The sequence below is a fragment of the Rhineura floridana genome, chromosome 9 (assembly GCF_030035675.1).
Source record: "Rhineura floridana isolate rRhiFlo1 chromosome 9, rRhiFlo1.hap2, whole genome shotgun sequence".
Lineage (NCBI taxonomy): Eukaryota > Metazoa > Chordata > Lepidosauria > Squamata > Rhineuridae > Rhineura > Rhineura floridana.
The window spans coordinates 47965618-47977751 of NC_084488.1; the positions used below are offsets into that span (position 1 = coordinate 47965618).

Here is a 12134-nt window from a genome sequence, read left to right on the forward strand (position 1 = left end):
GTATAATATTTAGACTGGTCCCAGTGCATTCACAAATTAAGCAAAAGAAGGGCCTGACACAATAAGGGCAACTGTATAAATATCCATGATAGCAACAAAAGCTGTTCTGCACTCAAAACTGAATCTGCTGTGTTAACTCTTGTGTGAAGTGATTACCCAGAAACAATATACACAAAAAAAATAAAAGAGGAAACCAGTATAAAGTTATTCTCACATGGAAATGAAGCATGATCTTTTGTATACATTAGATCTTGAAGTAAGTACTCACTAAGATCCTGTTTTTCATTTTCCTCACCCCCATTTTTTAAAAAATATTCAATTAGAAGATTCATTAGAAGATTCACCGAAGAAAATTTTCTAGACAGTTAAATCAAATGTCAATATAATTTTTCCATTCTTTGGATTCTTAACATATTGCCATTTTTTGCAACTTCGAGGACTCATCTGCACTATACATTTAAAGCGGTATTATACCACTTTAAACAGACATGGCTTTCCCCAAAGGTTCTTGGGAACTGTAGTTTGTTATGCATGATGGCTCACAGTTGTTAGAAGACCCCTATTCCCCTCACAGACTTATAATTTACATAGTTCCCTGGGAAGAAGGAGTGCAGAGACAAGTGTGGAACCTATCTCATTACTAAGCCACCCTGGGAATTGGAGCTCTGTGTGTGGAATAAGGGGTCTCATATCAGCATCCTTAACGAACTATAGTTCCCAGCATTCTTTGGAGGAAGTCATGACTGTTTAAAGTGGTATAATACCACTTTAAATGCATAGTGCCAATGGAGTACTAATAATTCAAGCCCAGCCTTAGGAATGGGGCAGCCACCTATTTTCTCAACAGGGCTCCTATGCCAAAGAGCTGTTTGATAGAGGCAAATGTCCAAAGGTAATGTTTTCCCCATCACTGAATATTTATAGTTAGGAATGCTGCATCTGTTTAAATGTTGTCTTTCTTTTCACTATTGATGGCCCAGGAGCCCCACCAGAAAAAAAAGGTGATAAGTCTAATTTCATCCCCCAAGTATTTTGTCTCCTACCTCCTCATATTGGGTGCAAGGATAAATGATTTTCTCTGTAAAATCAGCTTCAATGCCCCAACTCCCCATAGTTATGTTGATAGCCAGCTGCCCTTTTTTTATGGATCCTAACTAATTCCTCTAAACATCTCTGTCTTTACTTATTGGGGTTCTATGACCTTTTAGTCCAGCAGGCAGTTGCCCTCTATCCATCTCAGACAATGCCTCACAGTGGGCATTAAGCCCATAGACCTGCTCACACAGCAAGAGAATCAAATTCTTTTTCTCAAAAGATTATCTTGCTGGAATGTCAGAGCTGAAGCTTTCTCCATCATTTTCTATCTCTGTCAGGAAAGGCCTCAGCTGCAACATTGCTATGTGTCAGGCAGCTGTCAAAGGCACAGGACATTTGCCAGGGTAAGCTGGCAACCCTCCCTCTTCCCAATCCCCTTGCCTGTTGTCTAGCTCTTTCTTGTCTTCCTGGAGGATTCATGTTGTTTTATTGCTGCTGTTCCTATTAGCAATCTATTTGTAGGTGCCTAGTGAAAAGGATCCCTCTGAAACTATTGCACCACTACCCCTAATGAAGCCTGCAAAATATAGGAGTGCACTGTCCCTCCAACTGTACTCTACTCTCCAAGTGTCCCTCCCTGCAGAGATTATCTAGCATATACATGGCAGGTATGTTTTGTGTAGCCCTTGGAGTGGAGAGACATGCCTGCTACCCTTAATGAATTTGAGGATGCTGCCTGTCACCCTTGCGGCTGATATGCAGTAAACTTCTAATCATATGTGAAAAACCTGCTCCATCAACTCAACCATATGTGAAAAACCTGCACCTTCTCCTTTTCCCATTTCAAGTGAGACATATTCATTTTGCTTTTTCTATTCCTTTTTTTTATTTACAGCTAGAACCATTTAGAATTTCTTTTCGCTCAAAGCAGGAACTACATTTTCAATATTTTGTTCTGTATTTGACTGGACCGAAGGGGAAGAGAGCAGTTATTATTCCTGGTTTGTGACTTGGCTGTTCATTGCTAGAACATACCGCGTGCTTGGTGACCTGAAAGGCCAGTCCAAAAATGCATGGTTTTGTTCCCACAATATGTCCAAACAAGCAAGCAGATTAGGTATAAAGCAATTTCTCTAATTTTCTGAACTACTCTGGTAACGTATCAGGTTCTGGATTTTAAAACTGTTGCAACTAGCCAAGATACCAGAGTTTTAAAAAATAGATAGTTAAGTTTGGTTTCCATACTTTTAGGCACTTTTGAATTCTATCCATAAAATATTAGATGAGTCAGGAGAGACACAAACAATGAAATAACTTCATAGTCCAACACTGTCATTCATCGTTTGCCCACTGAACACAGTGGGACATCAGTAAATATGCATAGGATTGGGCTGACACGCAACTGTGAAAAGAATGCTTTTTAGTTTGTTTGTTTATAGCTTACTGAAGGTACACAGAAAACAGCAAAAAGTCTGCATGCTTTACCAAGCAGGCCTTCAGCAAATTGTTTACCACAGTTCACTTCCCTGGTGACTGGTTTGCAGTAGCATTGATGATAAACACAGGGATTACATAAAAAATCCATATGCCTTCTGTCACAGTCAGCAATCACACTTTTGGGTACATGGTTCATTACTGGGCCTGTCTGTCAAACAAATGCCTTTACCATCTGAAAACAGACTTATGGCTCCAATCAGTAAAGCTGCAGATAGCCAAGATTCAATATAATCCAAAGAGGTATTGATGATGCCTAACTACTATTTATATTAAGGAAACAATATTCTTTTTGTTCTGATCTCACCTTCTGTCACACTTCATCTCCCTCCCAGCTTTGTTCGGCAGCAGCAGTAGAACTGGTTAAATAACTGATGGACAGAGATGTGGAAAAAACACCCCCTCCCTCCTCTTTTTGTTCTGATCTCACCTTCTGTCACACTTCATCTCCCTCCCAGCTTTGTTCGGCAGCAGCAGTAGAACTGGTTAAATAACTGATGGACAGAGATGTGGAAAAAACACCCCCTCCCTCCTCTTTTTGTTCTGATCTCACCTTCTGTCACACTTCATCTCCCTCCCAGCTTTGTTCGGCAGCAGCAGTAGAACTGGTTAAATAACTGATGGACAGAGATGTGGAAAAAACACCCCCTCCCTCCTTGCTGACATTGTCAACTGACCAGAACAAAACTAAAATAGCCTGGCCAGTTCGACAAAAAACAAACAAGCAAAATAGGTGAAGCTGCTTTCACATCATGGAGATAAATAGTATCACCTGCCTGCAGATGATGTTGCTGCTATAAGCACAGTGACAGGGGCTTGTAAAGATGTGGCAACCCTACATACATCTACAGCAAAGAGATTACCATTTCAGAAACTAGCTCCCTTGGGTTGCCTCTTCTCTCGCCTGCCTGACGAAAAGAGCAAAGAATTGAACTGAAAACCATCTCCCCCGAACATTTCCCCCCTGACTCTACTAAATACATGTCAGATACCTAATTTTATTTAACAGGGCCTCTGACTTATTTTGGTACTGGAGGGGGGTGATGGTTTGGAATCTAAAAGATTGTTGTGGGTGCCACAAAATATCCATTTCACAAAAGAAAAAAAAATGACAATACTCAGACCTTTCCCCCAAACAGGCAAACATCTCTGCCCTCTAAAACATATGAAACATAGATAAAAGACACCTCTAAAAAAACCCACCAGCAATAAAATGCCTATTTTTAAAAAATTGGAGGAGCAGCGGACCTCGGTGGTTGCCAAAGTGGGTGACTGATGGCCTTATGGTGTCCACAGGCACCATGTTGGGAACCTCGGGTTTAAACAATTGAACCTCCACTCTTATAAATTCAGCTCAATAATCCATAATCCAGGACCAAAAGTGTGTGAGCTCATTAGCACCATAACCTGGGTTTTCAAAATATTTTAATGAACCCGAGGATCTGTAAAGGAAAGGAGTAAAGACTGCTTCAGGCCCAAGTGAGCTTGAGAGACAGAGGATTTCCTCCATAACTATTTTTCCAGGATACGCCTCTTTAATGAGATATTTGTTACTGAGATATCTTTCTGCCATTAAAACAGTATGTTTTACACAAAAATTATGTCATTGACTGAAAAATGGAAAAATAATAGATTTTTGTGTGTGGAGAATGAGTGAATCTGGTCACATATGCTTATTGTAATATGTAGAAGAGGCTAAGAGGATGTTCTTATATCCTTTTATTTATTTATTTATTTATTTCTTACATTTATATACTGCCCCATAGCCAAAGCTCTCTGGGTGGTTTACAGCAATTAAAAACATTAAAAACAAATATACAAATTTTAAAACACAAAAAACAATTTAAAAACACAATTTATAAAATTTAAAAACAATTTAAAAACACATGCTAAAATACCTGGGAGAAGAGGAAAGTCTTGACCTGGCCCAAAAAGATAACAGTGTTGGTGCCAGGCCAGGCGCACCTCGTCATGGAGATCATTCCATAATTTGGGGGCCACCACTGAGAAGGCCCTCTCCCTTGTTGCCAGACTCCCAGCTTCCCTCCGAGGAGGCACCCGGAGGAGGGCCTTGGATGTTGAGCGTAGTGTATGGGTGGGTTTGTATCAGGAGAGGCGTTCCATCAGGTATTGTGGTCCTAAGCCGTGTAAGGCTTTATAAGTTAAAACCAGCACCTTGAATCAAGCTCGGAAACATACAGGCAGCCAATCCAAGCAGGCCAGAATCGGTTTTATATGTTCAAACTGTCTGGTCCCCGTTACCAATCTGGCCACTGCATTTTGCACAAGCTGCAGCTTCCAAACCCTCTTCAAAGGCAGCCCCACGTAGAGCGCATTGCAGTAATCTAACTTGGACCAGAGCATGGACAACTGAAGCCAGGTTATCCCTGTCCAGATAGAGGCCTAGCTGGGCCATCAATCGAAGTTGGTAGAAGGCACTCCATGCCACCAAGGCTACCTGAACCTCAAGTGACAGAGATGGTTCTAGGAAAAACCCCAACCTAAGAACCTGCTCCTTCAAGGGGAGTGCAACCCCATCCAGCACAGGTTGAACATCCACCATCCAGTCAGAAGAACCACCCACTAGCTGCATCTCAGTCTTGTCTGGATTGAGCCTCAGTTTATTAGCCCTCATCCAGTCCATTGTCTCAACCAGACACTCGTTCAGCACATTGATAGCCTCACCTGAAGAAGATGAAAAGGAGAAATAGAGCTGCGTGTCATCAGCATACTAATGGCAACGCACTCCAAAGCTCCAGATGCCAGCACCCAATGGTTTCATGTAGATGTTGAACAGCATGCGATACAGAACTGACCCCTGTGTAACCCCATACTGGAGAGTCCAGGGTGCCGAGCAATGTTCCCCAAGCACCACCTTCTGGAGCTGTTGGGCCTCAGCTCCTCCACAGGGGCCAGGAAGGGGGAAGGCATGAGTTTCAGGGTCCCCAGCTGTCAGAAGGAGCGGTAGATCCAGGAGTTGTTGAGTCTCCGCAGGATAGGGGATGTGGGAGTGAGTTGGAGCCAGGGTCAGTTCCCACGGATGGCATGCTCTCTGAAGAAGGGCGTGCCCCACCCCCAGACCAAGACGAGGAGCCGTTGGAAGTTGGTCTGGAGGGCGTGCTCCCTCCCCCTCTGCCTAGAGGTTCTCGGGAGGTGCCAGGAGAGCAACCTTCCTCTGACATCGAGCCTGTTGCCAAGGCCCTTTCGGACGAGCCATTGGACGCATGCCCCCCATCACCCCGTGCTCATCATCGCAAGAAACGGACTGGTCAGAGGCAGGACTTGAGAAGGAGTCAGAGATTAAGATCAAGGACTTTCCCTACTTAAACCTGCGGCTCCAGGGGAGGAGCTGCTGAGTCAACATTCTTTATACGTTGTGGAGCATGTCTAGAGTGCAGCTAGGGAATTCTAGTGAGTTAGTTTAGTGCTCTCTATGAAACATACTGCTTTTGATGTATCCATTACTCTAATAAAACAAGAATTAATTACACCTGCACCTCAGCCTCGTGGATCCCACTCTGAACAGGACAGAAGCTGACCCGCCAAGTAGGAGCAGAACCACTGCCATGCAGTCCCTCCCACTCCCAATTTAGCCAGTCTTCCCAAGATACCATGGTTGATGGTATTGAAAGCTGCTGAGAGATCAAGGAGAATCAATAGAGTCACACTCCCCCTGTCTCTCTCCCAACAGAGGTCATCATATAGGGAGACTAAGGCTGTTTCCGTGCCAAAACCAGGCCTGAAACCCGACTGAAATGGACATAAAAATTCATTCAAAGATGTTGTTGCATCCCATAGTGCTGAATTATGTCCTGCTGTTGTGTTGTAAAAGCAAAGATGGTATAGGCCTTATTTTGAGAGTCCGGAGACAACCTTTTGGGGATAAGGATTAGGGTTGCCACATTTTTTTCTTGACAGATGCACTGCATCAGCAAATAAGCATTTGTAACACAGGTAGAATTGCAAACGTTTAGAAATGCAGCAATAGTAAGATTTATTTTGTCTGTTGGCTATTGTGCAAGTGGCAATTGTGCAACTCTTATTAGCAAGAGTCTCTCATGTTTAGAAGGGGAAGACCAAAAAAAGGCTGAAATATTTTCAGATCATATCTGAGGGTCTTTGCCTTTAAAATTCTGAATGATATTCTGCACAGTTTAATGGTTAGAAATATAATTTATTCCCATCTTTTGCACAAAAGAGAGGGCCAGAACTAACAAGCCTTCTTATCTCTGTGAAAATATAAAATCTTATTTGGCAGGAATGACCACAGTCAGTTATGGACAATTTTGATTAGCAACACGTGGAGCACTATTTCCCCCCTAGTGCTTCCACTGTTACAGTTACACAACAGGTTAATGACTGATTGGGGAACATGCATGGAGGCTTCCCTATTCAGTGAAAGGGGGAGCTATCTGCATGCATGCTTCTGGATATATGAGACACACAAAGCATAGAGCTGAGCTGAAAGTGCCACACTCCTTGTGAGTCCCCCCCCCGTTTTGAAATATACCCCTTTGCGGGGGTGGGGAAGTGGTGATGATTGCTCCAAGAGAAGACAATTAGTGTTCCAATTGGCAGGATCACTGTAGAGCTTGGAAAAGTTACTTTTTTGAACTACAACTCCCATCAGCCCCAGCCAGCATGGCCACTGGATTGGGCTGATGGGAGGTGTAGTTCAAAAAAGTAACTTTTCCAAGCTCTGTTGTGATTGGTGTAGGATGCATTGCCTTCACTCCCAGTTGCTTTCATCTGCTTTGAAAGCAACTGTGGCTATGTAGCACTGTGACATCCTCATGTGATTGCTGATTGGTTGGGATAATTCTTAAGAAAGAGGGGGGGAAGCTGCAAAGAGCAAAAAGGCATTAAAGCAGCAGCAGAAACACTAGCAGTGAATAGGCTACGAGAAAGGTGTGCACTAAGAGTATTTTCAGTAACACTCATATCCACCACCAAAAAGCTTTATTTTTGGCTTGAAAATCAAAATGGGTGAATATTTGTATATTGTCCTAATACACAATTTAATTTTCCTACTAGAAAAAAGGAATGCTCAAGAATAGCATTTTGGCACCATGAATTTCTTCCCCTACCCACCAAATATTAAGTTATATAGACCATGCAGAGACAAACGAAAACATTTGGAAAACATTTCAAAAGTGCACATGGTTTGTAAGCAAAAATGCTGAAGATTCTATATACAATGTATTTTTTTCTTTTCTTTTTAAGGTAATATCATACCTGATTACCAATAGAAAGGTCTGAGAAATTTTAATCAGTCAGTCACCTGTGTGAATAACAAATTACTTAGACACCATTCCTTCCTATTTTTATTTGTCTGTTTAGACTTGCCTTAAACTGTACACTTATCTGAGTTGTTCCTTTTTACACCTTCCTTGATAAATCCAAGTCATTGTTTTCTGTTAAAATGTCCACTTATCTCCTCCCATAAATTCTTTAGGAAACATGGGGCACTATTTTGATGCTCTGGCTTTCTTTACTCCCATCCTGCCCAGTTTGAATTCAGGTCACAAGTTTCTGCTCAACAAAGGGTTCCTGATGGGGAAAGTGGGGTTTGGCTGAATATAAAGCAAGTTTGTTGTAGTTAACTGAGGTCAGGGCTCTTATCAGTCAGATCCGATAGGAAGAAGCCTTACAAAGAGTATATAAAGCTGTGCCTTATTTTGGGCGAGGAGCTTTCCTGGGCTTAGTTAGACTAGATCAGGGATCAGTTGCCAGAGCATTTGTACTTTGTCTCAAAGCTTCTATCTTGCCTGTCTGTACAGTTCATTTGCTCTGAAAGCTCTGGAGCTCCCCTGAGCTGTGCCCAAGGGGCAAGGAACGTGTGAGGAATTCTGTCTTTGGAATTCTGATATGAACTGACCTGAGCTGCAGCCCTTGGACTAATTTGCCAATCAGAACATAGCTGTCCATCAGCTTTTGCACTTCTTCAAATATTGTGACACATTTCTTCTCTTAAAAAAAGCATTTTTAAAATGCATGTTTTGAGAAAGCATAGCTTTAGAAATGAAATGCTTATTTGGATATAAAATGTGTCTTTAAAACACTATTTAAATATGTATTCATTTTTTTAAAACAAACCCCACACATATTAATGTGGAAACAGGATGAAACAGAATTATGAGTGAACACAGTATGGAAACAGACGGATTCATCCATCTGTAAGCTAGCTCAGGACCTGCACAATACCAAGGAGTTTTAAAAAACCAACCTTTGAGGGCTTTTACAGCTGTATCTGAGGCTGTTGGTTTTTATTAGTGTGCAGAACTTAGCTGAAGACTGTTTCAGCTCTGCTTTCATACCTGACTCCTGCTGTGTGAGTAGGCGTAATGCTACTCTCTGCCCATCTGCTATGTTTGCATAGAAGTACAGCAGAGAACAGGTTGTCAGCTCCCTCCTCTGGTAAGTTAATTTAGTGGCACAGAGAGTGAAGTGCCTGGGAGCCATTGCTAAAGCCCCCAGTGTGAGGAACTTGGATGTGTTTATATTTTGCCTTTCTCAAAGAATGTTTGTGTGGTTTTTAACAGCTCTGTATTGTAAGCATGTAAAGCATAAATGGGGTTCATTGTAAACCATTCACTGTATTTTTAATTATAGTATCCAGTTCCACCAAGTTAGATTTAAAAATATTAGGAGTAAAGCTGCTTGGGGGTGTTGGCAAATGCATCCCCATGTGCTCATCCAAGTTTGAACAAATGGTAATGAAATTAGAAGATCAGAGCATGCTGGAGATTTTGTTCAAGCAACTAAAGGTGCTGTTTTTTGAAATAAAAAGCAGAGAAGCAATATTCTGTTGAAATATTATTGAGATAAAAAAACCAGGGGGGATGGGGAAAGGAGCTAGAGAGATTCTTTTAAGGGCTGGTACACCAGGAATGGCAATTGTTTTGTGCATGCCCATTTCTTCCTTGACTGAATGACCTTGATGAAATTAACAGCGCTACTGTGACTTACACTACTGCCACTGCCACCAGCTTTTGCTATGCTCATCATGCACTTATGACAAATATTCCTCATAGATGTTTTTACTCTCAAGTGAGCACAGATACAATTTTGCTATGATATTAAAAATTAGATGTTATCACCTCTGTGCTAAAACTAAATGGATAAAAGATGTAAGTATAGAATAATGCCACTGAGCATGTATGCTACCCTAGACACACAGCACTAGAAGTCACCTCTAAATCCCCAAATTCAAGGGCATGCTCAGTTTTCAATGAACATCATCATAAGCTTTATTAGAGAGTGAAAAATGGCCAGAGGGGTTTTAATTCTGCCCTGATGGCTCACTGAGTTGTTCCTAAAGTTGGTGGGCTCACTACCTGGGGGCAAATATACAAATCATCCACTATTTTTACCATCACAAAGGCTGTATTATATTTTTTTATCATCCAGCTTTCACTCAATGGATTCACCCTCCACACTCACATCTCCAGCTGTAATTGCATTTCCTCATATTCATTCGCTGTTACTTTTAGCTCTACCAGTTCTCAAACTATATAATACAAGCTTCCAATATCCATTTTATTGTTCTTTGAAATTATATGAATGAATGAATTGTTTTATTATGGTCACAGACCAGATATTAAAAAAGGAAAACAGCAAGAAAGATTAAAATTTTTAAAAAACAATACTACCAAAATTCCTACAATCCATGAATAATTCTTTAAAAAGCGGACTGACAGCATTTTTTCCTAATTTGCATAGTAGTGAGGAGAAACTTTGCAACATTAGTGGTGACATGAGATGACACATCGCTTAAACAAAATGACACCAAATTGGCAGAAATTATATGTAATTGTTCATTGTATATTGCACAAACATTGTACATTGTGATATTTTGCATGCTTTTTGAGTTCAGTAGGATTTATACCTGTGCAATCATGCTTAGGATAGGTGAAACTGACCTGGGGGAGGGGTGGGGGGAGGACAGGAAGGGAGAGAAGAGGGGGAGGGGAGGAGATTGAATAGGTGGGCAAAGGGGAAGCCTCTTTCCTTTCCAAAAAGAAAACACTGTGAACAGTATCATCTTTTTTTATGGTTTCCTCCACCTTTTTATTCTACAGCAGGCACATGCAGCCTCCCACCCAAATTTAAACCAAAGTTGTCCCTGGCCACATCCACACCAGACCTTTATTTCACTTTACACAGTTATGGCTTCTCCCAAAAAATCCTGGGAAGTGTAGTTAGTGAAAGGTGCTGAGAGTTGCTACGAGATGCCCTGTTCCCTTCACAGAACTTCAATCAGAGCGGCTGACTGTTTAACCAGTCTGGCCACTGGAGCTCTGTCAGGGGAATAAGAGTCTTTTCTCAGCACCCTTCACATACTACAATTCCAAGGATTCTTTGGGGTAAGCCATGACTGTCTAAAGTGTCTAAATAAAGGTCTGGTGTGGGTGTGGCCCCCTGATTAGCCAGCAGCTGGGAGTCTGGCTTTTAGAACACTGACAGTTGGTTCTTACTGAACATGGAGGCCTTATCATTGAGTTCAATGCTAAATTTCTTAATTAATAATCAGCCAGTCATTTTTTAAAATTTTAAACTGCAGAAGATGAAGTCAGAGTATGAGGCAAGGTCAGTAATAGGATTACAGGTACTCTGTGGGCATGGCTGATTTTTAATTAATTTAAATTTTAAATTAAATTTCAACAAATTATGAGAACTCTGACAGAAAATTTGAAAAGGGTGGTGTTTTTTCTCTCTTTTTACAGTTTGAACTCTCAGTTCTCTCTGACTGTTTCGTGTATCGCCATGAAAATTTGGAGGGTTGTTAAACAAGTGTTTCTGAGTTCAGGACTATACGTTTTGTAAGGTTTTGTTTTGAAATGAGCTTATGGGAAGCATCAGGATTGCATGGGGGGTATTTTCAATTTAAAATTGTGGAATGTGAAAAATCCATGGGGACTATAGTATACAGCCACTCTCATGGCTGTATAATTAGTGTTTGAGGACTGTGGTCATTTCTTTACAAATTCATGGATTAATATTTTACTGTAATTTAGGTTTTAATTCAATATTATGTTTAATGTCTGAATAATATAAGGTTGAAGTCAGTGATTAGTGCTATAAACAATAATGTTAGGAGTTGTGTTCAGTTAAAGGATACAGCTAATAAAATCCATATTATTCACCTAAATGAAAGATAAGAGCTACTCTGTGAAAAACACTAAATACTTTTGCTTTCCCTTTAGGATTATCGAGTGAACATCTTTCTCCGTCAGAACTGGAATGATCCCCGTCTTGCTTATAGTGAATATCCTGATGACTCTTTAGATTTGGATCCATCCATGCTGGACTCTATTTGGAAACCTGACTTGTTCTTCGCCAATGAAAAGGGTGCTAATTTTCATGAAGTAACAACAGACAACAAGTTGCTACGGATTTTTAAAAATGGAAATGTTCTTTATTCCATCAGGTAAATTGCAAATAAACTGATCTGATGTTATATGGAAGCAATGACGTTATGATATAGTTTGGATGTGGTACACATGCCATAAAAGAAAACCGTAAAACTATCATTGCATTCACTTGTTGTGGATTGTTCACACAGATAGATACAAGGGCATAAAGTGGTTGTCCCATATCATGGT

General features: G+C 40.9%; 1 protein-coding gene across 1 annotated transcript in view; it reads left to right on the top strand.

The window, feature by feature from the left end:
• The window catches only part of GLRA3 (glycine receptor alpha 3), a 146880-nt gene that overhangs the window by 102255 nt on the left and 32491 nt on the right, over positions 1-12134 (top strand). Inside the window, exon 5 of the mRNA XM_061583966.1 lies at positions 11736-11959. Within this exon, the coding sequence (XP_061439950.1) occupies positions 11736-11959 (224 nt within the window). The remainder of the gene's footprint in view (positions 1-11735; positions 11960-12134) is intronic.